Source organism: Strix aluco, chromosome 3 (assembly GCF_031877795.1).
Source record: "Strix aluco isolate bStrAlu1 chromosome 3, bStrAlu1.hap1, whole genome shotgun sequence".
In the NCBI taxonomy this organism is placed as follows: domain Eukaryota; kingdom Metazoa; phylum Chordata; class Aves; order Strigiformes; family Strigidae; genus Strix; species Strix aluco.
The window spans coordinates 16,173,188-16,200,700 of record NC_133933.1 but is presented as its reverse complement, the minus strand read 5'-3'; the positions used below and the strand labels follow the sequence as shown (position 1 = coordinate 16,200,700).

At 49.4% G+C, this 27,513-nt stretch overlaps 3 protein-coding genes and 1 long non-coding RNA gene across 13 annotated transcripts in view; 2 read left to right on the top strand and 2 right to left on the bottom strand.

The window, feature by feature from the left end:
• The window catches only part of RALGAPA2 (Ral GTPase activating protein catalytic subunit alpha 2), a 135,713-nt gene extending 131,915 nt beyond the window's left edge, over window positions 1–3,798 (top strand). For 7 of the 10 annotated variants that reach the window (XR_012622389.1, XM_074817532.1, XM_074817534.1 and 4 more), the window contains one exon: window positions 1,133–3,798. Coding sequence is in view for 5 of the 10 variants with exons in the window: in XM_074817532.1 (XP_074673633.1) it covers window positions 1,133–1,284 (152 nt within the window). In the remaining 5 variants the exon portion in view is untranslated. The remainder of the gene's footprint in view (window positions 1–1,132) is intronic. The other 3 variants (XR_012622392.1, XR_012622391.1, XR_012622390.1) reach the window with 1 other exon arrangement.
• A 4,010-nt stretch (window positions 3,799–7,808) lies between these two features.
• CFAP61 (cilia and flagella associated protein 61) overlaps window positions 7,809–27,513 on the bottom strand; it is a 119,439-nt gene continuing 99,734 nt past the window's right edge. The window contains exons 25-27 of the mRNA XM_074817528.1: window positions 18,388–18,478; window positions 15,616–15,787; window positions 7,809–8,060 (exon numbers count right to left, since the gene is read on the bottom strand). Coding sequence (XP_074673629.1) covers window positions 8,041–8,060; window positions 15,616–15,787; window positions 18,388–18,478 — 283 coding nt within the window. The 3' untranslated portion in view covers window positions 7,809–8,040. The remainder of the gene's footprint in view (window positions 8,061–15,615; window positions 15,788–18,387; window positions 18,479–27,513) is intronic.
• Window positions 11,582–13,790, bottom strand: INSM1 (INSM transcriptional repressor 1). The gene is given in 3 exon segments (XM_074817530.1): window positions 11,582–13,186; window positions 13,189–13,739; window positions 13,741–13,790. Coding segments are annotated over 3 exon segments (1,461 nt in total). The 3' UTR covers window positions 11,582–12,326.
• Window positions 15,754–26,186, top strand: LOC141920572 (uncharacterized). The gene is made up of 2 exons (XR_012622388.1): window positions 15,754–22,439; window positions 24,589–26,186. It is a non-coding gene; the product is annotated as an uncharacterized LOC141920572 (long non-coding RNA).

Sequence of the window (27,513 nt, the reverse complement as noted above, 5' to 3'; positions counted from 1 at the left end):
GTGCTGCAAAACACGACCATCAGTCTGGAGTTCAGAGGTGGTCATGTGGCTGCCGAGACCGGCCCTGGCCTTCGGCATGGGCGAGGCTGCGCCTCCAACCCACCCCAACCAAAACCTTTGTGTTAAGACGTGGAGAATTGTAACATGGTTTAAAAATACTGCATGCTGAGGGAGCTGATGAAATTACATTCACAGTGGTCAGAACCCCAGCAGCAAGAGAAGGGCTGGGTTGCAGCATGTGTGTTTGTATTCCTCCAAGCACCCTTCCAGCCACACAGGGGAGGGGCAGGACTCGCACACGCATCTTAGCTTATTCAGTTACTGCTTTGTTTAATAGGTGGATCCTCATCTGCTCTCCTTCAGACACCTATTTAGTCCTGGCCTCTAGCTGTCATCGCCTGTAGGGAATAACTGAGGTGTAACTTAATGTTGAACAACAAAGCATAAACACATGTAGACACCACTGCAACCACCCAGGATCCCCAGCCCACAGATAAAGTTCTTGAGTGGTGGCTGTGAGTGCACCGATGATGATGGGTCTTAGTGTTCTCTTTAAGTAGTGGAACTAATTAGAAAAAATCGGGATTCTTTTTTTTTTTTTTTTCCAAACAGAGGCTAAGACACCTTCCAGGTAGTTTTTCATGAAAGCATTCACGCTATGGAAACTTGTTTCCAACTCTCTGCAGTAGATTAGATGCAGAAGAGCCATTTAGTGACACACAACAAAAAATAACTTCATAGAACACACCCTTGAAGGAAACATTTTTCGAGTTTTGCCCTGTGGGTTTTGTCGGAGCTTTGAGCGGGTGGGGCTGCTGCCGGCCCGTGTGGGGTTGCTGCTGCTGGGGGTCTCACCTGGGTGCTGCCAGTGACTCACAGCCTGGCCGCCCCTCGCTTCTTCTAGAGGTTGGCAAAGAGAAATTCCTCATTTCCCCAGGAAAGCACAGTATGGTGGTTCCTCACCTGCCAGGGCCAAATGTCTGCTATGAATGTCCACCTGAGTGATACCCAAGATTAATTTGGAAGAGGAGGTGGAGAGGGGCTGTTTTGCCCAGCAGTTGTTCTGATGCAAGGACAGGCAGATTGTTTCTTTTCCTGACGTTATTTTTTCTCTGCCTGTTCTGTTTTCCAGGCTGCCTCACCACAAGTGCAAGCGCTGACCTTACTGTCGCCATAGGAATAGAGCTAGACCAGACCTCGCCCACATTGCCACGTGCCTCGAAGAGCAGAGTCTCTGGGAAGCTTCGCCGCTCTGCCAGTGCTCTCAGCAAGTCTTCCAACTGAGGTGCTGCAGGAGCAGAACTCCGGCCGAGGGAACCCAAGAGACCCTAAAATAGATAAATTATTTACTGCCTCTCTAGAACTTGCAATTTTGGGTGAGCATGTGTTGAAGGGGATGGGCAAGGGGTTTGCTCAGTGGAATTGCAGCTGTTGTATTCAGACGTGCCCGATGATCAGACACCATCTGCATTATCATCACGCGTTTCACTCGGTCGTTTCGTCACAAGGAGGCTGAAGGTGGTGGGAGCTCTTCCTGCTGGTGTGGCACCGGGCTGACGGCAGCATGCGCTTCTCCCCCAGCACCTGGTGCCGCAGCAAGAGGACATGAATCAGTACTGAAACCAGTTATTTAATGTAACTTTAGAGCATTGCTTTTAGTCATTCCAGTCAACACTTAATCGTGTACTAGAGAATTTTGTCTAAATAGAGGTTTTCATAGGACTAGCCACATAATGAATGTTCCCCTCCTCTGGAGCGCGGGTCGATGATGGAGTTGGTTGTGTCAACCTCTGCTCCCCTTCTGCTGTCCGTGGCCATCCAGCACCAGTTTTGTGCATGTAGCTAAGCATTAGCAGTCCTCAGAGAGGTCACCGACCTGCAGTTCAGGAGGGTACTGCCAGTTTCACGGAGTGGCAGCACCTGCACCAAAACTGACCACAGTGTAGCTTGTTCTAGGCCATACGTCACTACCTATTGCGTGAAACCCTGAGGCCGAAGGTGCGCCAGCCGCCACTCGGTCACGCAGCTGCAGCACAGCAGAGCAGAGGACCCAGCACCTCCCCTCAGTGCCCACCCAGTGTTGCCCACGGCAGAGCTGCAATTGCTGGGGCAGCCGCAGCCAGTGCAGGCGTGAGGTATTGGTTAGCAGCTGCTGCACCCGCTGGGTTCAGCCACGTACCTTCGCATCTTTGAATTTATTTTAGACAGAAACCCTCTTTCTCAGCACTGGCTTTGGCTTTGGGATTGCTGTGTGGTTTGCAACAGTGCACATAATGGCTGCGTACTGTCCGTTACTCACTAGAAAAATAAAAGTAACCGAGTTCCTTTTTGAAGAGCAAGTGCTGCACATTTGGCACAGTGCCTCCTCACCACCGTTTGAAGAATCAAGCAGTACGCCTCTTGGGTAACCACCTCACCTCGCCACAACATCGGGGCAACACTCTGCAACCTGATGCATCTCTAGTTAGAATAAAATAAACCTGAAGGCTTCTGAGGACATGCAGTGTCCTCCTGGCACTTTCTGTAGTAAGCAAATCTTGTATTTTCAATAGGAAATGTATTTCAGTCTACGTGTATTATAGGTTTCTAGGGTTGATAACTTTTTATAGCTAAAAAAACCTGTATTATAAAAACAAAAGAAATGTGAGAGACACCCTGCAACCACTGGGCGTGAGCGAGGAAGGCCAGGCTGAAGGCAGAAATCCGTTGATGCTCCACCGTGACGGGACTGGTGACACACTGCGCGCTGCGCCCAGTGACTGCGGCGGGACCTGCCAGCGGCCGGGGCCAGGGCTGGGCACCCCGCTTGGCCTCAGCCGCCCCAGCTCTCCTGCGCGCCAGCGTGAGGAGAGGAGATGACGGGAAAGTGAATAATACTGTGTTAACTTTCTTTTTTTGATGTTTTGAACATCGGTGTCTGCAAATGTTGTGTCAGCCCCCTCCAGGCCTCCTATCCCTCCCTGGGTCTGGGCACGTTGTTGCTTTTTGTTCTGGTTTTGTTTGTTTTGCTACTTGGCATTCAAATGCACCCCTCTGAACTTAATGTGACGTGGTTTAAGTGAAGGGAATTTGGGTTCTGGTGAAGCAAAATGCACCATTGAGCCACTATTTTTTTTGCACTTCTTTGGTGTTAACGTGAACGTCTGTCTGCACGTCGGTGTCCAGCCCTGTGACCTCCCTGTAAATATGCGACAGTATTTTATAAATATTGCCAGTAACACTGAGGTAGCTCCACGCTTTACTGTGGGCTCTGTGTCACGGGTTCTTCGCCCCGAGGTGCTGCCAGGCACCCCAGCTGCCCAGGGCAGATGCTGGAGCTGGTGGCACCAAGCGGGAGCCTGGCCAGCACGCTGGGACGTGGGTCACCAGCCCTCCTGCCCGGAAGGAGCCTCGGTTGTGAGGGGGTTTGACCGCCGGTTTGATTTTCTGCCTCACGTCTTGGTTTTGCTTTCTACTGATTGTGTGTTGGTAAAAGGAAATTAGAAAATAAAATGTGTATTTTAATTTATTTTATTTTCAGGACTGGATAGGTGAAGCTGTCTTGTTCTTAGCCAGTAAATGGTCTGAAATAATTTCAAAGGCATTCTTCTGAATAAAAGGAGACTTTTCTCGTTAGAGCAATATGCATCTCTAATTCAGGGAAGAATTAAAACACCGATGAAAATAGTATTTTCCTGATGTCAAAAAGCTAAAAATATTAATTTGTAAAACTTCAGCTGTGGTTTTGTACTATGAACTGGATAACAAAGGTGTTCTGTTACCCCTTACAAACCTAATAAACCTTAGCGCACAACAAAATTCTTGAAAGAGTAGTAAGAAGGTGCATACCTGCGCGGTGGGCACAGCGTCCGTGGTACCCCAGGGCGAGGGTCAGGCTGTTACACGTGGCGTGGCCTCGTGGGCCCAGCTCAGGTGCCGTGGGGATGGTTCTGTTACAGCGGCGTCAGTGACGCGGCAACGCGGTGCCACCGGCACAGGGTTTGCCTCCCCGCAGCTGCCCAGGATGGCGGAACCAGCAAGGCTGGCCCCAGGCTCGCGAAGTTCCGCCTGGCCTTAATGCCACACCATGATGGAAACAAGGGTGCCCTACAAATTCACACCTCGCATTTGCCTTATTCTTCATTTGGGGGGTGGGGGGGCAGAACCTCAGCAATGCTGTTTGCAACCCGCCAGCTCCCAGCTGCCCCCAGGGGTGGGGGTGGTACCTCCCCGGGACAGCCTCAGCCTCCGCAGGGCACGGGGCCACCGACTGCAGGTTAGAAGGGAAAGCCTGAATGGGTTTGTTGGGCTGAATGCTGCCAAGCTACTCCTGGTCCAGCGCTCCCAAGTGGGAGCCCCAGAGCCCACACAACACCGGCATTCGCTGCGGCCGCCGCTGAAGGGACTTGAGCAGTTTGCTAATAATAATTACAGACCATTATAAAACCCCAGAAAATGTTATTTATATACTATTCACTGCAAGAAATGCAGGAGGACAGGGCTTCCAAAGAAGGGCAACGAAGCTGGTGCAGGGTCTGGGGCACATGTCGTAGGAGGAGCAGCTGAGGGAACTGGGGGGGTTTAGTCTGGAGAAGAGGAGGCTGAGGGGAGACCTCATTGCCCTCTACAGCTACCTGAAAGGAGGGTGCAGAGAGCTGGGGATGAGTCTCTTTAACCAAGTAATGAGTGATAGGACAAGAGGGAATGGCCTCAAATTGCACCAGGGAAGGTTTAGACTGGATATTAGGAAGTATTTCTTTCCAGAAGGGGTTGTTGGGCGTTGGAATGGGCTGCCCAGGGAGGTGGTGGAGTCCCCATCCCTGGAGATGTTTAAGAGCTGGGTTGACCCAGCGCTGAGGGATATGGTGTAGTTGGGAACTGTCAGTGTGAGGTTAATGGTTGGACTGGATGATCTTCAAGGTCTTTTCCAACCTTGATGACCCTCTGATTCTCTTCATAAGCTGCACATAGCGCTGTAGTGCTGAGCCACTTGCGTGAGCATTACAACCAGTTTGTTTCTAATGGTGAGTTTCTACTCTGTGGAGACACTAAAAAAATGAAGGGGCTCTGTGCTCTCGGTCATAATTATGTTGGGGTGTTTATTACACATTAATGCCAGTGGGAATGCGAGGGGATTATTTGCCAGTGGGAAAAGAGGCTTGGAAATGTTTGTTCCTTTGCTGAAAAAAGCTGCAAAGTTTGCTCTTAAATTGCTTTCAGGTGCTTTAGTCAGAAACAGAGAATTAACCCAGAAGACTCCAGGTAAAGCCCTGAATCTGATTTACACACTCACCAGGCGTTGGGAACCCAGCTTCCGCCCAGCTTTCCTAAGCAGGAGCCTTGTCCCAGGCCCAGCACTGGCCTCTCGTGTGGCGCTTCGTGACCCACCGGGAACCAGCTGTTTCCCCGGCCAAGGGTTCGGGAATCGTGAGAGGTGGGGTGGCTGCACCCTCCCCGCCATGTTCCCCACCCTGCAGCCCTGGCTGACGGCTCCATGGCCAGGGGGTGCCTGGCACTGGCCTGCAGCGGCTGCGTCGCACTGGAGAAAGCCAGATAATTTCCAGGGCATTAATTGTACTGTCCAATTTAATTTGCATCATTATTTGAGCTGTGCATCCAGGGGACGAGTGTTCATGCCAATATGTGTACCCCACACGCCCCCCCCGTCAGCAGATAGGCACCGGGCTGAGGCAGCGCCGGGGTGACCGACCCCCAGCGCCCCCAGCCCAGTCCCAACCCCTCCACAGGCCGCTCCCCAAACCAGGTTCCTTGTGCCCAGCCCCCCCTCTCCCCCCCCACCCCGCCCCGCTCCCGCACCTCAAACCGAGGGGTCACGCGGAGTGGCCCCCCCGCCACTGAGCAGACGTGGGTGGGTGCAGGTAGGACATGGGGCGTGCGGACCTGGTGCGGCCGGGCACGGCGTGGGGGAGAGTCACCCCCAGCGCCATCAGCCCCACCAGCCACCGGCAGTGAGCAGGAAATGGCCACAGACAGGCACACATTCAAAATTAAAGTGAAATAAATTTATACTTATACATAAGAATGTTTAACGGGTTTATATGTATTATCTTGTTGCTATGTCTATTAGTATGTTCTAGATTGTATAATTATATAACCATTATATATCATGTATATCATATTTATTATATGCTATAGTATATCTAATTATATATATACTATTTTATATTATGTATATCTATACATATATATTAGATATATATTATAGGTATTAAATATACATGGATATAATCTGTATATAGTACATTATAATAAGCATGATATACATAATCTATAATCTATGTATTATATCATGTATATCAAGTGATATACATTATATAATATACAGTATAGGATACTATATATGCACTATATATTGTATATTATTAATACATTAATATTTGCCAATAATATTAATATTAATTATATTTTTATTATTTTTATCAAAATATGGATTGTAGGTTACATATATACAACATATGTGTATATATACCCATATGTAGTATATATTACAGATATTATATATGTATATATACATATGCACACAAACATAACTTAGATATATGTACACATTACTATATAGACTACAACATTACTATATAAACTACAATATAGTATGTATTATATATGTAGTATACTTTTATTTGAAAATTTATATAAGAAAATTATAGTTATACAAATAATCTCAGCAATGTATGAATACATAATAGATTATATAATGAATCTACAATACAATACATACTATATATTGCATAATATATATACATCATAGACTATTCAATGCACTATGTACAAGACAGTATATAATACTGTAGATTAGAGATTATGCATAACATGCACATATACTCTATATATATATGTTATGTACGCATACATATGTGGACCTATGCATATACCTATATATGTATGTATACATGTACACACACAACAGTGCCTTATATAATGCAGACTCTGTAATATACAAATTATGGCTGCAAAGCTAATAAAAAATTCTCTAAGACAATATTATTTCAGTACGTGAATATTGATAATGTATCAATGATGACCTATAATGCCTATATATTATGTACTGTATATAATATATTACAATATGCATTATATAATACACAATATGGAATTTCTAATCTATATATTATGTCACAATTTATACTGTGATATCATAGTATATATTATATATGTTCTATATTATATATGATATCTTGTATTATATAATAATATTACATTGATATATATTATGTGCAATATATTGCACGCTGTACTACATATTATGAAGTACACTTATATAGATAATCTATATAAAAAACACTGATGTAAAAGGAACATAATTTTTATATTTAGTTTAGGTAGAATTATAATCTATTATGCATAATAAATTCTAGATTCCGTGTGCAAGTGTGCACGCACACGTAACTAAAACCAAACGTCCTGGGCCAGCACCCCATGCAGCTCTATGGTGTTCTCCTCCATTTTTATCTTTGAACTGTTATTGCAGTACATGTGATTTACATATGAAAAACTGTAAAATTAGCAAATAAAATGATAACCTGGTTCCTTATTCTGAGAAGTAACAGCCCCCTCTCTGAGCCGAAGCCGACCAGTGTCTGTTCCCACCCCCAGCTCCTGCAGTCGCCCAAGGCCCGTCAGGAGCCTGGGCCTTGCCCTCTCCAGAGCCCAGAGCAGCTCAGGCAGAGCCTTTGCTCTGCTTTAAAACACCTTCTATGAATCAGCTTCCCCATCACATGAGATAAGGTTTAAAAAATTAAGTTTGACTAAAACGACCGCGGTCCTCAGGCACGTGGAGCACAGGAGACAAGGAACGGAACCAGCTGAGCTTTATGCTTCCTCCCCTTCAAAGCTGCATGGGGGCTTTATTATCATTTTAAAATAGTGATTCTTTTCCAAAGGTAACAGGTGATTTAACTGGAGCTGGCAGAGAACTGTTAAAAATAATGTCCAAGTTACCGTATTCTGAAGAGTGCCGGCTTCCCTCTGCTGGTGCAGGGCCACCTCTCCGCAGCCGTGCCACCACCCCGCCGCGGCCGCAGCGCCCGTCTCTGCCCCTTTTCAGTCTCTCCCTGCCTGTACTGATGACAATGACAAAATCAGAAGCTGGGGTCAGAATATTACCAGGATGTTTGTGCCTTTGCTTAGACACTACATATCTTTTCAGCCATGCGCTGAGATTAAAGAAGACTTTTTTTTTTAAAAAAAAGGCTGCCAGTGTCCTGCCCTGATGCCTTTATCTGTAGGACAGCCCTGCAAAATGGAAGGCCACGCTTGGCGTGTCCGTCTTGCTGATTAACATATCCAATGTTTCCGCGAGGCAGACCTTTGTTATGCATATTGTAAATGAAATTTAATTAAAACTATTTAAAGCCGTAATGAGGCTTTTTATCTGCGTGGCAGGATTTGAGATGTTCGAACGCCACATGCAAAATGCAGGCAGCCCAGGCACCCTGGGCCTTCACCAAGGGGAGGTGACTGGGTGCCCCAAGGAACTTGCTCCACCATGCAGCTGCAGCAGCCCTGCCAGCACCCAGCACCCTCGCAGGCAGGCAATGGGACAGGAGGTGTGTCGACACCGGCATCCCACAGCACTTCACAGCACCCCACTTCACCCTGCAGCACCCCACATCACCCCGCTGGGGTGGATGGGCAGAAACGCTTGCAGCTCCATGAGTTGTTTTCCCACCTGCCAGCTCATTAAAAAAGCAACACAGGCTTTTTAAACAGGTTGGTGTATGGAAAAGGTCTGAAATCCCAAGCAAAGCCCCATCCCCAGCCCACTTCTGGGCTTGCCCCGGCCCCTGGGACATCTCCCAGGAGACAGCCCAGAAGAGGCTTGGCGAGGCCAGGCTGCTGCACGGCCGCACCCAGAGCCAGCCCCCAGAAACTCTGGCTGTGCCCAGTGGTGTCTCCCCAGGAGTCCTCCAAGCAAGACGGCCGATGGATGCACCTAGTGCCCACGTTGCTGATACCAAAAAATTGCTAAAAAATTACACTCGAGAAGTGGCATCACTGAGACCTCACTGAGACCATTCCTCTGCTAGCAGCAGCGCCGGCGGCGACAGCGCCAGCCGGGAAAGCTCTTCCCAGCTTCTCGCTCAGCTCTGCGTCTATGGTTTGGTGATGGTGTGCGAGCTGCATTTTTCAGGACCCTGAAGGTTCCTGTCATTAATCTCCCTGGTTCCTTTCAGTTTGCAAACAACCATGTGTTCAGCTCTTTGTGTGCTCAGAGAGGAGGAAGGCTCCAGCACTTTGCAAACATCTCGGCCCATGTGCACAGAGAGCGAGCGGCCTCTGTACCTGCGCGCCAGTTGTGGTGCCCAAACCTGTTCCTGCTGGATGCACTGAGAGTCATCAGCAAATTGATTTGTTAGCTGACAGCAGGAGGCTTTGTTTGCACAGCGCTGGCCGGCCTGAGCTGCCGGATGGCGAGAGCATGGCACCAAAACGGCAACACCTGCATTCCCAGAGCCAAGGAGAGGAGGGATGCCGGCCGAGCGGCCCAGCAGCTCACTCTGCCAAAGCTGCTGTAGCCCAGTGACGCCAAAAACGATCCCCCTGTTTCACAGGGTGTTTGTGAACAGAGCCCAGTTTCCAAAGTACTCCAGATTCATCTCCCCAAAATACGAGCCTCCGCTAATCTCACTTTCCACTGCAATGTGTGTTCCTGACAGCACAAGATGCAAAAGCGTGGGTGCTGATGGCTACCCTGACAGTCCCCTACAAACCTGGGAAATTCTCCTGACCCCATCAGATGTTATCTGACTCCTACCGGGACAGGCATGAATTTACTTGACTACTGGGAAATCGATACCGACATGAAGCAGTTGTTTCATGGCTGGTTGGTGCCACAGGCTGAGAGCAAAGATTTCAGCCAGGGCGCTGCTGTGAGGGTGTGGATGGGCCTCACTGAAGGATGTGCTGGGCATCGGTCTGGGAACGGTGTCCAGCGGCCCAAGGACCGCCACGTGCATTGGCAAACTCCCCTCTGGGAGCTCCTGCTTTGTGCGAGCGCAGACTGGCTTGCCGGGCCCACAGACAGCTGCGACACACCGGCTTGTGACAGCCCGGGAGCTGGGGCTTTCCGAGGCCAGGGAAACCAGGAAAAGCAAAACCACACTTCTCGCCAAGCATGTTTTGCTGCTGGTATCTCTCAGGCTGTTAAGGCCATGTTCTCTTGCTCAGTGGTATCAATTTACAGCCAAAACCACAGCTTTGCCTAGACCCGAAATCAGTCCTGGTATAACCAAGTGGGTTTCCTAGGAATCGAGGCAGCAGCAGCATACTGGCTCTGGTGCTTTTTAGCTGACTGAACAAGAAGAAGCAAAAAAATCTTTCTCTAGAAAGATTTTCTTTTTCTAGCAGCTTTTCTATATCAAAAAAGGATTCAGGTATTTCATGGGAAGCTTCTCTGCGGGAAGCTCCAGAAGGTCACCTGCCTTACCCACGGCGAAGCAGCCGTGTCTCAAAGGGCCTTTAGGTGGGTGAACACGGCAGGAAACTGTGTTGGAAACCTCTTCCAGTGAGCGAGTCTCAAAGGCATTATCGTCCCCAAGAGGGAGTGTGCCAGAACACCCACACCGAGACCTCTTAGCCCAGACTCGGCCCTTAACACACCATTACAGGACAAGGTACATGCATTTGGGGTTGCCAAGCAGATCTGCGGCCGTGAGGTTGGCTCCGGGGCTTCTCCTGATGGCAAAGGGAGAGATGGTACAGCTGTGCTGCGACACCTGAGAGGGGTTTCACTGACCCTGCATACCTCTTCCTCACTTACACTGATATTATAACAATTTTCACTAAAAAAATTAAGAAACTGCTTTTGATCAAACCTGTGCAATTCCCACATACAGACGCAAGCCGAGGGACACAGCTATCCCCCCCCCCCCCCCCCCCCCCCCGGGTGAACCAGGGCGTTTTGCACCGTTTTCCCCCTGTCCCACGAGTTTTTTCATGCATTGGCGTCTTCCCCCTTTCTGGAGGGGAGTCCTAGTGCACCTGGCTTGCCAAAAACCTGTCGCTACTGAAGGATACTGCAGAAATCCCACCACAGGGCAGAGGGGGGCCAGACAGGATCAGGCTCGAACCTTGAAATGAGGAACGTAAAAGCTTCACCTTCCTCACACCAGCCTCCACAGTTCACAGCGAAAACAGGACGCGACTTCTCTATGGAGCACCTTAACCCCCGCTCAGAGTGCGGAGCACGAGGGAAAGCCACCCCATCCAGCAGCACATCCTCTCACAGGCAAGGATTTCTCCAAGATTTCCACTTTCCCTTCAAAGGCGCTCCCCCTACTTGTTTTCCCTGCAACACCCTGCAGGGAAGGCACAGAGCAGGGCTCCGGCTCCAGCCCATGCCCACGGCGTGGGGCAGCGCCCCCGGCAGCCTTCCCCCAGAGCAGACACGCACCTTGCCCTGCTCTTCTCCCCACTTTAATTCCTTTTTAATTAATCACATCCAAAGGTGCAGAGCAGGCTGGTGCCCAGCGGGGCACCCTGCCAGCTGAAGCCCAGAGCCTGGCCCCAGCCCCCAGGTCCCCCCCCCCGAGCCCCCCAGGGCCAGCCTGACAGGGAGAAGCAGGAGGCAGCAGGGGCACGCTTGAATTTGAAAATATTTTATTTGAATAGTAAATAATTATACAGTTGAAACAGTTCTATCGAAGCACTCTATAAATAGCTAACAGTTAAGAAAATAATGTGTGTAGAAAAAGAGATTGCATCTAAAAGTAAGAGCTGTCAGTTGCACAGGATAAAATGGTTAAGATCGTGTGTTATTCTAGGTATAAAAGTTAAAACCTTTTTAGCAGATCCCTTTAGAAAAAAAAGATCTTCTAAACGCACAGTGAAATGGCAGGCAGGGGAGACAAAAAAAGCGCATTAGAGTATCTGCAATCAAATAATATCAATCTTCATAATTAATATAAATAAATAACGAATAAATAACATAATTACTCAAACCAACATATACAGATAGTCAACTCATGAGCTACCTTAGTAAGGGCAAAACGAACAAAACCAGAAAGTTGGCGTGTCACAGTTAAGGCAGTTTCTACAGCATTTTCTGAAGACCATCAACAGCAGAGTCAAGGCATTTGTGGCTAACCTAAAGGAAATTCTCATTTCTCCTCAAGTGGTTTGATCTGTTCACATTTATAAAAACCGAAACGAACGGAGAGAAAAACAAAACCAAAATAAGACCCCGGAAAGGTAAATGTAAAGCCAGATTCCAGCAGTTCACAAGCCATATTAAAGCTAATCGTGTGGCGAGTCCAAAGCGCGGGCCGCGGGCCGCGCCGGGCCGGGGAGCGGGAGCGGGGCCGGGCCCCGGGAAGGCACGGGCGGCTCTAGCAGGCGGGGCGCAGCGGCACCTGGAGCAGGATGACCTGCCGGTTCTCGGAGGGGTGGCACTTGTTGATGTGCCGGGTGAGGCCGGGCGAGCTGTAGAAGGTGGCCGGGCAGTACTTGCAGGGGAAGACCTGGGCGGCGTGGAGGAGGCGGAGGTGCCGCTCCTGGCTGCTCTTGCTGGGGAAGGTCTCCCCGCAGACGGGGCAGAGGCGGCACTCGGCGGGCGGCGGGGCGGGCGGCTCCTCGGCGGCGGGCTCCGGGGCGGCGGCGGCGGCGGCGGCGGGGGGGGCCGGGGCGGCTCCCGGGGCCGGGGCCGGGTGGCCCAGCAGGTGCTTGCGCAGGTAGGCCTGCCGGCGGAACCGCTTGGCGCAACGGGGGCACTCGAAGAGCCCCTCCTCGGAGCCCGCCTCCGAGGCGCCGCCGGGGCTCGGCGTGTCCCGCTCGCTGCCGCTGCCGCCGCTACCGCCGGCCGCTTCCTTCGGCGGCTCCTCCGGCGGCGCCCTGCCCGTCTCGGGGCCGCCCTTGGCGGCGGGCGGGCGCGGCTTGTGCCAGCGGCGGTGGGAGGCGAGGTTGGCGGGGCAGGAGAAGACCTTGTCGCACTCGGGGCAGCGGTACTCCACCCGCACGATGCGGGAGCAGCGGTGCTGCGCCAGCGCGAAGGGGTCCCCGTACTCCTCCTTGCAGAGCTGGCAGATGAACTCGCCCAGCGGCCGGGCGCAGCCCCCCCGCGCCTTGGCCGGCGCCTCCACCGGGCCCTCCTTGATGCGCAGCCCCAGCACGGGCGACGTGGTCACCTCGTCCTCGAAGGTCAGCTTGCGGATCGCCTTCGCCTTCTTGCCCGACGGGGCCTTCTGCCGGCCGGCTCGGCGGCGCCCGGCGGGCGCTTGGCGGGCGGCGGACGGCCCGAGGCGGGCGGCGCGGCCGGGGCGGGCGGCGCGGGGGCTCCGCCGGGACCGGCGCCGGCCGGGTGGGCGGCGGGCGGCTCGGCGGGGTGGCCGGCGGCGGCCCAGAGCTTGAGCTCGGCCGGGGCGAAGAGGAGCGGGTCCATGGTGCCGGGCACGGCCGGGGCGGGGAAGGACTCGGCCGAGACGGGCGAGCCCAGGCTGAAGCCGCGCTCCAGGTACTTGTCCCTGCTGACGGGCCGCGTCGGGCTGTACAGCGCCTGCACGGCGGCATCGGGCGTCCCGAACGGCACCGGCACCGGCGGCGAGTCCCGCGGCGGGGGCGGCGGCGGCGCGGCGGGGCAGGCGGGCGGCGGGGCGCTGCCGCCGGCGGGGAGCGGCGGGCCGGCGGCCTCGCGGCAGCAGCGCGCCCGGTAGGAGACGGGCGTGGGCCGCCGGCTGCGCTTCACCAGGAAGCCCCGGGGCATCTTCGCGCCGCCTCCGCGCCGGCGGCGGCCGCGGCACACGCTGCTCGCTCTGCCGCGGCGCGGCCGCCGCCGCCTTTAAGCGGGCCGGGGCCATTGTTCGGGCCGGCGGCGGCGGGACGGGCCAATCAGCGGCGCCGCGGCGGGCGGCGGCGGCGGGCGGAGCGGGTGCACCTGAGCCCCCGCCCGCCCGCCCGCGCGCGCGGCCCCCCGGCGGCGGCGGCACACGCCCGGCCCCGCCCCCCGGCACGCTCCGCGCCCCGCGCCGCCGCCCGGCCCGGCACGCGCGCCTTTGTGTGCCGCCCCGGGGCGGGCGCTGCCGGCCCCGCCGGTGCCGGGACCGGGACCGGGAGACGAGGGCGGGCGGCAGCTCCGCGCCCCGCGCGCGGAGCCGTCCCCTCCGTTGCTTGAAGCCTCGGCAGCGTCAGCACCGGCCCCCGGTCCCCGAAGACAGTCCGGCACTGGGCGGGCGGGCGGCACCGGGGGCGCGGGGAGAAGGAAACTAGGCGTGGGAGGAGGAGGAGGAAGTCGCTTTTGTGGCGGGAGCCGGCGGAGGGGAGGCTGCCCGCCGGGAGGGCCCCGCCGTCGGGAGGGAGCCGGGGCGGCCCGCCGGGGCGGCGGGTGGGTTTTGTCCGCCATCCGGTGCCACGCGAAGGGTCTGATCGAGCGGGGAGGAATAAAGACGGCGCCTGCCCGCCACCTCTGTGGGGAAATGAACCCCGCGCTGTCGAGGGGCGCCGCGGCCGAGCGGGGACGGGAGCGCGGCCGGGAGGCCCACCCGACGGTAACCTGTTACGCGGGGCGCTCTCCGCCCGGGCCGCTGCTGCGGGGACTAGGGGCCACAGCTCCCCCGCCCGCCCGCCCCCCCGGCTGCGCGGCGCGGCTCCCAGGTTTTCGTCCGAAACGTTACGCGCCCGGTGCGAGGCGAAGCGGCTGACCGGCGGCGGACACCCCCACTCCCCATGTCCCCGCAGGCCCCGCCACGATATAAAAGCGGCATCGGACGGACCCGCCGAGAGGACGAGGCTGCGCCCGGCGCTGCCCCGAGCGGCCTTTGCCGGGTCCGGGCGGGGAGGGACTCGGCGCCCGCTCCCGGGGGTGCGAGGGGGCAACAGCGGTGCCGGTCCCGCCGGTACCCGACAGGTGCAGCCGCTGCGGGGCGAGCACCGGGCCGCGGCCGCGCACCCCCTTAACCCCTTTGTCCTCGGCCCGGCCCACGCGGGAATTTGCGCGGGGAGCTCCGCGCTGCGGCACGCGGTGAGGGGGGGTGTCCGCGCGTCGCAGGTGGTGGCACGGCCCGCGGGGGGGGGGGGGGGGGGGGGGGAGCGGGTCGCCCCCCGCTGCGAGCAGCCGGCCGGCCCCGGGGGTGCGTGCGGGCAGCATCGCCCCCCCCCCCCCCCCCCCCCCGCTCCTCATCCCCCGTCAACCCCCCCCCCCGGGTCCCGCGCGCCTTTGTGGGGGGCGGCGGGGCACGCGGGCGGCACGCGAGCGAGCGGCGCCCCCCCCCCCCCCCCCCCCCCCGCGCGGCCCCGCTCGCCGCCTTTGTGCGCCTCATTAGCATAAAGCTGCGCGACCCTCGCGGCGGGCGGCACAAAGGGGCGCGCGGAGCCCGGCCCGGGGGGGGGGGGGGTGGAGGGGGGGCAGCACCGGGGACCACCGCTCTCCTGGGTACCCCGTCAGCGGAGCGGACCGGGCCGCAGTGGGGGGGGGGGGAGGGGGTTGTGGGGGCCGCCCTGCCTGCGCAGCCCCCCCACCCCCCGCCCGGTGGGACCGGCGTGCGGCGGGGCGGGGCGGCCCGATGGGCATTAGCATACAGCTGCGGGCCTGCCGGGCACGCGCCGCCGTCCCCCCCGCGCCCCCCCGACGGGGCTGCACACCGAGACACACCACTACCACCCCCACCCCCGCTCCCCCCGTCTCACCTGCCGCCGGCGGGGGCCCGGTGCCGGCCGTCCTGGCCGGGGCGTACAGGGGCAGGTGGGCGCGGTGGCGGCGCAGGTAGCGGAGGATGGGCTCCTGCAGCAGCGACGGGCAGGGGCTCCGCTCCGCCTCGTCCTCTGCGGGGGGCTCGGCGGCGGGCGGCAACCCGGGCACCTGCAAGGTAGAGCCGTCAGCCGGCGGGGCCCCGGGAAGCGGCCCCGAGACGCGAAGGGTGACGACGGCAAGGACCGAAAACGGCGTGAAAACGCGTCGAGACGCGCGTGGCAGCGGGAGGGTGCGGAGCACGGCTAGCACCGGGCACACCGGCTTCCCACTTCACCGGGAGCGCGGTGGCCGGGGCCGCAGGCCTGGTGGCTAGCGCTGCTGGGTTTTAGTCCCTGTCAAAGGGCCCACCTTGCCCGCGGCCACCGAGGCAAGGCTGGCATGGAACTGAACCAACGTCTTCGTGGGCAAGAAGCTGTGGCGGTGCCCGACCTTGTCCGCCACGGCCTTGCCCGACGGGCTCCTGGTCCTCGCCGGGGGACATGCCCCCTGCCGCCTCATTTACTGGCGGCTTTTAGCTGACTTCTCAGAGCAAGCCCAGCTGCGATTTGAGAATCAGACCATTATTTCTTATTGAGGACAAGTGCCTTTTCTAGAAAATCTCGCGCTGCACATGTGTGCCCTCAGTTTGCTGTAATACTTCAACAGCTGATGTAGGTGCAAAAACCCAGCCCCGCCATCTGCATGTTTGCATAGCTGGAGCTCTGCATGTTGAAATAAACACATGTTTGTGATCCTGTGAAAGGGTAAACATTGCCCGTGCCACCGCTCGGCTTCCAGCGACAGGCAAGAGCATCCCGAGCAAGTCACGCGTGCACTGAGTGCGGTGTTGGGGTGACCCTTTCAATACACAGGCTAAAAACACAGTCCCTGTCCCTGCTGTAACTGGCTTGCTATGCATATATTACTACTAGTGAACACTTCTGTAAATATTATACCTAAGTGCATGAGACTGATTCCCAGTTTCTGTGGAAACTAACCAGAAATGTCTGACTTCTGTGTATTTACATTCACGGTTCTTAAAACATCTCTTTCAAACGTGTATTTTTCCCTCATTTTTACATTTCATGCTAGTTTATCTGCACGTGGAAGTGAGCTGGAATATGAGCAACAGGAAGCAAAGACAGTAGGTCTCTTGCTCCACATAGAAATACAGCCAGTCCTGAGGCATTTAAGATCTATTCCATAAGGGTATGGTACCTACTATGTATTTAGCAACATGCCTAGAAGGGACACCCAAGGATGGTGTCACATATAAATGTGACATTTAGTAAATATAGTTAAAATCACCATGAAGAAAATCCAAATAAAAATACAAAAAGTAACGACAAATTTGCATTCAGATGCAGATACTGTCATCTGTGTTCATGTAAGCAATTCTGACTCAACAGAGGTGCTTTCAGTCCATTCAGTGAGACTATTTTTGTGTGTCAGGACTACTGCAACAAGAAAAGGGTAAGGCAACCCAGTCTTTAATTTGTAGGATGCCAATTTGCTTTCTCTAACGTTGTTCTCACTTTCAGCATGCGAAATGTGGTTGAACGATGGCAAGAAAAGCACTTCTCATCAGGCCTCCCATCCTGCACAGAATTTCATTTTGTGTTCTTTCATAGATGTCTTCCATGAGAATCTAAAATAGACCTGCACAGAGGCACTTTCTGTATCGTGACAATAGGAGGAAAATTGCATCTGGCCCTTCTGGGAGGATGCAGGGGTCGAGCGTGTGTGTGGCTACAGCTGTGACATAGGACAGCACGCCAGTTTGGGCCACGGAAATGGGTGGGCTACAGTCTACACAACGTCCCTTCCTTTTGCTGCCCTGCCTCCATTTACAGTCATTTGTTTGTTTTCTGCACAGTTAAAAGCTCTGTGAGCAAATACTTAAAAAATACTGCCATCACACGGAACTCCACTGCATGAAATAAAAGCAAAAGCTGCCATGAGAGAGAGCGTAAATTGGTCCCAAGTAGTGGGTTGGAAGTATCGAGATCCAGACTGCAAATTACGTTTGAGATCTGCCAGAAATTCATCAGGGGGTGGGGGAGGCAGTTCTCAGGGCTGTTGGAAATCTGCAGTTAGCAATTCTTTTTGTGGAGCACAGTGGACTTTGGATTTTGAGCAGGCAAAGTTACAGGCTGCTGAGACTTTATGCCTCCATCTATGGTACTAAGGCCAAAGCTGCAAACAGCATTAGCAAACATTTTAATTTCATCCTTATTCAGGAAATCCACTCATCACTGAAAAAGCCAGTTGCTTTCGCTCTTTCAGCTACAAAAGCTATTCCCTGTTGGTAGATGTTGAAAAATCTACCTCTCATAGGTTCAGCTGAAACAGGTTTAGGATGGACTATAGTGTATTCGTATTAATATTAACATTAATAAAAAAAAGGAATAACTGAACAAATAAGCCTCCAGATTCTGATGGGTATTTGTACTAAACTGCATGTATAATGCAAAAATGCTGTGAAGGAAAACAAAGCAACTTAAAAGTTCTACTGGCAAATTTAACAACATGCCCAAATAACGAAACTGAACAATATGCTGCACTTGGTGAACCCCCTCTGTGAGGTACAGGATCTGCGCAGGTTTCCCAGAGGAAATAGCTAAACAGAAACATAAAGCTTTAGGAGAAAGATGGGAGCAGAAACCAAAGTGAACAACACTAACAAATTGCCTAAATAATAAAATGCACTCGCCAGTCATTTTTCTTACCTGTTCCGACATCAGGATTTGGCGCAGCTCCTTCTTGAGATCGATAAACCGATCGTGATAGATGGCCATGGACCAAGGTTCCCTGAAGTAGCTGGTTAAAAAAGAAGAAATTTAGTTATCTTGTGAACCTCTCATTAACGACTAATAAAGTATTTACCTGGTTTTTTGCCTTTATAAATTACAGTTCTGGACCCATCATGATCGTTTGTTCATGAAATGCCTCCCGTAACAGCATGGTCAATCAATTCTTTTAATGGATGTTCCTGATGTACAGCCAGCTTCAGTAATTACATTTAAAGTGGCTTAATTCAGAGCTGTGGCAAGACCCAGTGAAGAATCCTGATTTTATCAGAATTTAAAAGCCTGAAGACCTGTAAAGAACGGTGTCTCCATTATCTGTCCTCATTTGAGAAAAGCAGATTGCAGGATTAACTGAACTGCTGCATAAACAAATTAAATTTGTGTAGACAATGACACAAATGTTGTTCATCATTAAGGTTTCTGGATTAATAAAGGCCAGAAAAACAGGCCACCACAGTGTTGCAATATGTTCTTTGCACTAGTACGCTGAAGCTAAATTGAGCCTATTCTAGGAGGAAGCTCTTGTAACTTTTTCTTTCAGTGACAGCATTCATGACAGCATTCTTTTGTGAAAAAGGAGTAAAAGGATGGAGAGGACACGACTCGATGTAGAACCTCAAGGCTGTAAATAAAACTGGAGGCAGCTAGATTACAAAGCTGTGATTTATTTCTCTTCCCTCTATAGTGAAAAATAATTTTTAGAGCTTCAGTGAGATGCTCTGTGTGTAATTCTTGTTAACTGGAGTCAGGAGGGGCACCGTGTTCATCCCAATAATGACTGAACAGATGTCAGCAGGGTCACCCAGGAAGTTTTAAGATGGGTGCGTTTGCACGGCTGCGATCACTGCGTTCTCATCTTTGGAGTGGCAGCAGCATGCTTGGCACGGCTGTCAGCAGTACGTGTATGCTATCGCTTGATTCAGTTGCGTGGTCTTTAAATGAACATCTGGATAAAACAAAAGGTGCTACACAGGTTTAACAATTCTGACAGATCTGTCTACAGAAAACTAATGTGTGGTTTCCTTTTTGCAGAGGTTTTTTTTTTTCATTACTGTCAAATGGCAGGATTTACCCCCCCTCCACTCCTTGAATGAAACTTCAGCTCTCACTAGTGCCCCGCACAATTAAGAACACTTTGTACACCTGGCAGAACTTTGCTGGTTTTTTTACATGTTCATCCCATCATAAGCTCTCTCCCCACTTCCCACTGTGCTGCTTCATCTGTGTTTCTCTTTGTATCGCAGGCTGGCCGGAGCTGCCTCTCCTAGACTTGCACAGTGTGCAGCACAGTGGGGCTCTCTCCGGTAGATGTTTTCACAGTATAAATATTTATTGATGCTATTACAAATACTGTGTTCTTGCTATGGTAAGTGCTGCCCAGCCTAGGAGTGTCTGGTAGCATGTTACCATGACTGACACTACCTATTCATTTGGATATGAAATGTTAGAAAAGATGAGCTCAGCTTCAAGTAGCTTTATTTAAGTAATTATGTACCTATAATGTGTGCAGGGAGCTAGAGAAGAACGGGATATCCCCCAGATATTTCAAAAACCTTCAATTTCAGCAGAAAAACCCCACCCAACACAAACCTTTAACTCAATGTTGACATTAGATAGCAAAGCAGGGAAAAGGGGGGTGTTATGCAAGAATACATTAAGATAATTAAAGACTCTCTAATTTTACTGATGTGCCCTGCTAAAAGCCATGTTCCACTGGCCAAACATTTTGTTTTCAAGCTGGCATCATAATTTTAATTCTAACCCTGATAAGGTGATTTCATCTCTTGATTGAGGCACATCTTCCAACTGCCTTACCTTGGTTAAGTTGTTCACCTGCCTCACCAAGATGTTACATTAAATGTTCTTTATGAAAAGTTTCAGGGGTGCCACACATTACTGCTACTCTTACCAGCTCAGTCCATAACTACATTTTTAACTGCTCCTGTCAATATTCACAGATTTGGAGCTCAAAAGCTGCAATGTGTCACCCAGTTTGCAATATTTGATGCAAATAAAATGTGATTTTTTGGGGAATGGAGAATGTCATGTCTGTATTTTCTAGATAGGCTGCCAAGAGGACCTACCAGTAAACAACATTTATTCCCAGATTTCCTTTACTTCCCTTCACCTGAAGAAATGTAACCACCAAAGGAAATTTAAAGATACGCTTCACAGAAACAATTCACTTTCTTTGCTGGCTCTGTGTTTTTATCTATTTATCTTCTCAGTTAGAATCACCTTTCTAAAGGGGCACATGGCATTTTTGAGAAAGCAGATCTACATATGGCAGCTAAAGGGGAGTTTAATAATGAAAAAACCCATTTGAAGCCAAACCAACAAGTTGACTTTCTGAGGCTCATTCTGAATTTTATTACCACTTCAGCAGCAGTCCCTCAGGGCAAGCTGTAGAAGGCTTAAAAGTATAATGCTCTTCAGTATACAAGATGAAGCTGGCATGCTACCAACAGAGGCTCAAAGGCTCCTCAACTATCATGAGAACGGCATCTGCCACATGTGTTTGCACCATTTAGTCTTTCATAACCTGCCAGAGTGATCAGGCTAAATATGTACAAGATGACAATGTTTGCCAGGAGCATAACGGGTTTTCAAACTTGGTCACTTCCTAATGGGGATCCCCTGCTGGCAGACTTTTATATCAACAGAAGCTATCATGGGAAGGCATTTGTAACGAGATGGGATGAAATGGTCTCCTTTTGAAGACAATAAGCGACATCCTTTTTGTTGCTAGGAAGCTGGTCTCGCCTTTCACTGACAAACAATATTTAAAGTCTGTTCTGCCCCATTTGTGATGTGTAGCCTACATTAGATGAAAGAGAAGGAGGAAAATATTTAGTGGCGTCCTGTACAAAAGACATGGAATCTTTCCCTTTTCAAGAGATACAATAAAATGGACAAAGTTGGCCACTGCTAGCAAGCAAAAATGGAGTATGCATGCTCATGGCTTTCTGTCTGAGAGCTATCCGTATTTATTTTCCATTTGATATGCAACCACACACCACTTTTGGTCTGTGAAAGCTAATTCTGACACTGCCATACATCTGTGGTGTGTCCTGGCACACTAAAGCAGAGGCAGCCAGGACCCCTGACCCTGACCTCCAGCAGTGTTTCTGCCACCTCAGTTGGGACTAACAGCACAAGATGTATCACTGACAGCCAGAAAATCTTAAAAATTGAATGAAAAACGTTCAGAATAACACACTTGGTTCATATAACAACAAAACAAAAAGCAAGATACAAAGTTAAAAAAAAAATCAATAATTGGAATTATTTATAAATAATTTTAAATCCCATGACAAGAAAGTAATGGTGGAAAGGTGAAGGCCAGCTCTGTAGAGTGATCTTATCTACTCTGGTAGACCTAATCTCTTTTATCATTTGCAAGCTTGGCATAACTGTAATATACAGACCAGTTTTATCACACCATTACAATGTTTTCCAAACTTCTGCAAGTTGGGCTTCCCTTCATGAAAACAAAGCAAAGTAAAGCCTGAATAATTTCCACTTATACTATTAAAGATGAACTTCTGAGGACCATTGTTGATTTTGTCTTTATGCATTTCATATTGGGTGCTTTTCTTGGAAAATCTCAGCTGAGATCCTCTCCAAAAAAAAAGTCACTGGTGGAAAGAGAAACTGAAAGCAGTGCTATGAATGTATCCGACATGGCAAAAACCCCCAGAAACCAATTTTTAAAAAAGGTTTGATTTTCTCATTCTTCTTAACATGAAAGTAAATCTCATTATTACAGCCTGAAAAATAGCAGTTTTCTTTTTAATATGAAAATTGTAATATGTTTTTAATTACTTCCATTCTTTTCTTGCTGCTTCCATGAGCCCGATGACAGCGGAGATAACTGCTGCCACCGCGGACAGGCCTGTGGGCACACCTTATGCCCTGGGAATGCAGACCTGACGGCTCATTAAACTACATGGAATAATCCCTCCCTGCAGGTGAGTTTATCAAATTACCAGAGTGAGTGTGGACGCCGAGACAGCCGCGCTGTAGCGCAGAATCCAGTTAAGGGAATTTAGACTGTGGCCCTAAGCAGCTGGCACTGGCTGTTCCCTCGCCTGTGCTCCCAGGGACTTCTCTCTGCTGTGAGACCGGGACAAGGTGGGGGCTTTTCAATAGTTCAAAGGGCAGGTGGGCACCCATTCCTTGTGGCAGTGCCTTTGAAAAATCCCTCTGCAGACTACTGGCACATCATTAGCTACAAATTTTGAGTACGCTGTGTCTGTAGGTGTTCTTTCGCTACTCAAAGCTTTTATGGAAACAATAACAAAACCACATTGAGCTCCTTGAATCTCTGCTATCCCTACTCCGTCACCCACACACAAACTCGGAGGAAACAACTAAGAGTTCAGGAACTCTGAGACAATCTATGAAGCGGTTTGAATCTATTTGCAACTTTTGTTAAATGTCTCTAAATAACTGTTAATACAGATCTTTTGAAATCACATTCATTTCTTCACAAAGCAGTCTACAGTTCCCTAGTAACCTCCCTTACGTCCCATTAAACTCGGTGGGACTCTGGTCAGAGTTGTATCTTCCATCATGCAGCACTGTAAGCATATGCAGAGCAGCATGCGTTTTTTTAGTACACAATATAAGGCAGAGTCATTGCTAAACTTAATCTCCTGTTAATCTGTAAGTAGTGTAGATTCTCCTTTCATCTCTGTAGCTTCCCACACTTAATATAACATGGTGAATTTTCAAGCTGGATGTCCATTTTCTGGGTTTAAATTTGTTCTTTTAAGAAGAAATGTCATGCTTGAAATGCAAAATCTCCAGGCCCTATCAGCTACATCTGGGAGATACTCTATCAGTTCTCAAATACTCAGACCTCAGAATATTCACTCATTCCTTGGCACGTTTGGATTCTTTAAACTTGAATGACTTTGACAGTTTATGGAAGCTGAGTTTCTCAAAGCTGCTTTTGACACGTGATGGAAAAAGCACTCCAAATGCTGCTGTGCTTTTGCTGCAGCGTACCTTGTTCCTTTCTGCGTTTGCTACTATCTAGTCAGTAAGAAGAAAGCTGCTGCTATTATAAACACCACGAACCAAACCAGAAGGACAAACACAGATGAAATGGAAGCAGCTGGTCAGCTGACATGGGCTCAAGTATAAAACAATTATGCCAGGAGTGCCTATGAAGAGCAGGGAATCCCACTTCCCAGGAGCAGGGAGAGGAAAGTACTGCGGAGGGTCAGGATGCAATTTAATTTTCAGGTCATTCTGACATGATTTCACAAACACAGTTTGCAGATTAGCAAAACTCTTTTCTCCAACACAAGTGCACATAAGAAGAAATGTCCCATCTTGTCAGGAAAAGAGAAGATGTGTTGTTCTGGGGACAATATATGGATGTTTTTAAGACTCTTAACTACAAAGATACTGTGATTGCAGTAAAAGATAGAGAGTATTTTCAGATATACCTTGCATAGCTGGACCAGGAATCATAAAGTGTAAATTTAAAGACAATATAAATAAAACCACTGAGCATTGCCTGCTAAATATCATCTGACCAATAATTCTGAAAGATGGCTTGTTTATGTAGGTAAAAAGCAAGACTAATTTGTGTAACATCCCATAAAGCACCACCTGAAAGCATTGTTCTTAATCACAAAGAACATAAAATGTTCCCTGGTTTGCAATTTCTTAAAATTCACTTACAACTGCTGAACAATCAAGCAAATGTTGAACCAACAGCATGGTTATAGCAAGAAAGCTATTTAACTCCTTGCTCTATGGTTCTACTCACTGAACACCTGTTTGTCCATGCATTTTAGTCACTCCTGTTAAATTTATTAATCTAGGACTCTCTGTTACTGCTCTGACCTAGTAATTAGTGAAATCAATGGTCTATGGACAGCAAATCTGTGATTTACTTCATTGGGCGGATTTACAAAATAATGATAGTGTTCACTAATTTATAGGCTGACATTTCTTTTGTACTTTTTGATAAGTAAATCACAGAAAGGAAGCCTGTGCTTTTTTACCACTTTTAAAAGAACTATGACCAAACGTGCAATGTCTTTTCTTTGGAAGACAACTGGTTTAAAACCTGTGGTTTACAGAACTGGTTTTTTTCTGTAGATGCAATAGCAAAACAGCGCAGTGCAACTGATCTTGCAGTTCTTGCTCAAGAAAAATGGCCACTGAATCCAGACCTCGTAGAGGACAATACTGATCCCACCAGCCCCAGTCCAAAACCTCCCTGGGGCAACTGCAGAGACCTGCTGACTTTTGGGGGGTGTGGGTCATGGTTTATACTATGTGTTGATTGCCAGCATCTTCAGTTTGCAAATGCCGGTTATCCATCATGACTGATAAATCATTTCTGTTTTCTGCATTTTTAATATCCTGGAAATGTTACATTAAAGTGCTGTTACCTGGAGGCACCATCAGAAAGCAGATCTTGGCAATACTTGCTTCAGGTTGAGATACTGCAGTTCTTTCCTATTCTAAGTATCCTCAAGAGAGATTCTGTGTTATTGCAGCACTGGAATTTGGTAAAGTTTAGATACTAAATAGATACTAAATAGATAGTAGCAGTTACTGTGTAGCTGATTCTCACTGAACTGCTCTTTAAACTTTCCAAACTCTGTGCTCTTTAAAATTGATACAAAAACACTGCCGGCTGCTCTTATTACGAGGAAATTACGGTTGAACCTGAAATAAGGTTTATTGCATTTTTTCACAGAGTACCATTTCACATGTATTATGAAAAACAATTAAAAGGAAATTAAATCTGACGCACAACATTGGTGTGCATTGGTATGATTGCTTTCCTGCAATTACTTGTTTATGAATTCAGAGTTCAATCATTCATAATGGTTTGCATAATTATTAATATGAATCAGCAAGGTTCGACTGCAAATTAATGTGGTGAGGCTCAGCTGACTAGCCTTTACTTACTAATTTGGACGTGGGGATTCTTAGTAACGTCGCTTTTCATTAGCAAGTTAGCTGCTCCTTAAGAACTACATTAATAGAAATCTAAAGCCACCTAAAGGGGTCTGCCATTTATATTGATTTGCTATGTAAGTACAGCTTTACCAGTGCACCTTGGGGTTAGCATTTAATTCTGGTAGGAAAAAAAGCTGTTAGTGCTTTGATATCCCTTCATGTGTTCCTCTCTCCTTATCCTGTCTCTCTCTTCATAAAAAGCACACAAATTTTCCTCTAATTAGTCTGTAAAGTGTGCTGAGTAGCATTAGTCCCTCTCAGCCATGCTCACTACCTGCCACATTTCCTTTCTGTTTTTTTTCATCCCTGCAGAAAATAAGTCTCACCGTCTGCATGATGAACAAAAGCCCAAGGTGGAATCCCTTAAATGTAATCATGGTGTGCTAATGGTACGGGATCCAGCAAATTCCAGACAGCACTGCATTCTAGTATTTCTCTTAATGAACAATCACTCTTCATTTTTGAAAGTCTGGTTTAAAAAAAGCTTTTGTATGTAGCATGCATTTCATGCTTAAATAATCACTGATTATACAGGCTGTGATAAGTTTATATCTTTACCTCGTTCTTTTAAAAATAATACTGAAAACATCAAGTGTTCTTTTTCCTGATTTACTTGCTATATTGTGAGATTTATTAGAGTTGTGTCAATAATCAGTCCAGGGTGGTGTTTCTGCTTAAACTCTCATTAAATGACACTACTTAATAAATCACTTTTAGTCTAATGTAATTAGTACTATGATGTGTGAATTAAACTTAAGTAGAAAAGATCTAAAAGGTTACTTTAAAATAAGTAAATGTTGTTCATACCGCTCAAAATATTTTTGAGTATTTTGCTTGTACAGCTAATATGAAAAATGTAATGTGAGCATAAATGACAGGGTTTGAAGAGAACAGCTAAGGAAACAGCCAGTGATATTATTCACTTGTGTAGCTTCTGGGTGGAATTTTCCAAAGCATCTTAGTGAAAGGGAGTGTGACTCCCTTCGTGCCTTTCTGTTTTATGTCTGGCAGCCTTGTGTCCCACTGCTTATCAGTACCTGTTGCTGTTGAAGCTGTGCCACTTTGTGTAGAGTATCCCTTATTTTTATCAGGGTGCTTAGCTTCTTGGACAGCAACACCCACCACGGCCAGGCTGCATGCAGATCTTCCAACAGGCATCTGGGGTGGATCACCACAGATCTATGCATGTGTAAGTTGCTTGTTCCCTTCACATGTGAGCACTGAATCCTATCTCCTATTCTTCCACAGGGAAAAAAAATTCCTTTGTCACTACATTGCAGCAAAATCCCCTGTACTTTTTGGTCCCATGCATAGGTATTGCCAGAGCCATAAGCCACCCTCTGGTTAATGTCTGCCAATGGGGGCTTCTCTTTTCAGACCTGGCCCCTCATATCACAGTCCCCACACTGACCTTTGCAGCTTGGTGGACATATAATCCCCAACTCTGCAGAACCCCAAAGCTTGCAGTGGAGATGAGGCACTCAAAAGTGCACCCACATCTTGCTGCAAATAGCTGTGCTATCCTGCGATGAACATATGCTCCTCATGGTGCTACTTGAGACCATTGTGCAGGGTAGACAAATTGTCAGTGAGTTAGACAAGTCCTTAAAATGCTGGAAACCACATTATTTTTTTAAAAAAGAAAAGTAACAAAGCCTTTCTGAGCTCAGCTTGGATGAGTGTGCCTGTAAGGTTTCTCCGCTAATCGTCCTTTACCCCTTGCCTTCTCGGACTCCTTCACGGGACAGACCCTGTAACATTCCTCAGCTCTCAGCTGGAAAGCCTACGTATGTATACAGCAAACTCTGAATGTCCAAGCCTGCACGCACCAAGGTGGCTCCATGATGCAAACTGAAGCGTAGTAAGTACAGATGACTAAAAGCACATTTCTGGTAAGAACTAAATATAAACACAATATAAATAGAGCACTTAGTACACCATGTTATGTGTTATTCAAAACACTCCGATTGCTACACCACGTGTTAGTGTATCAGCATGATTTACAAATCGTTAAATACCAGAAGTGCTTAACATATAGCATCTTATTAGCTT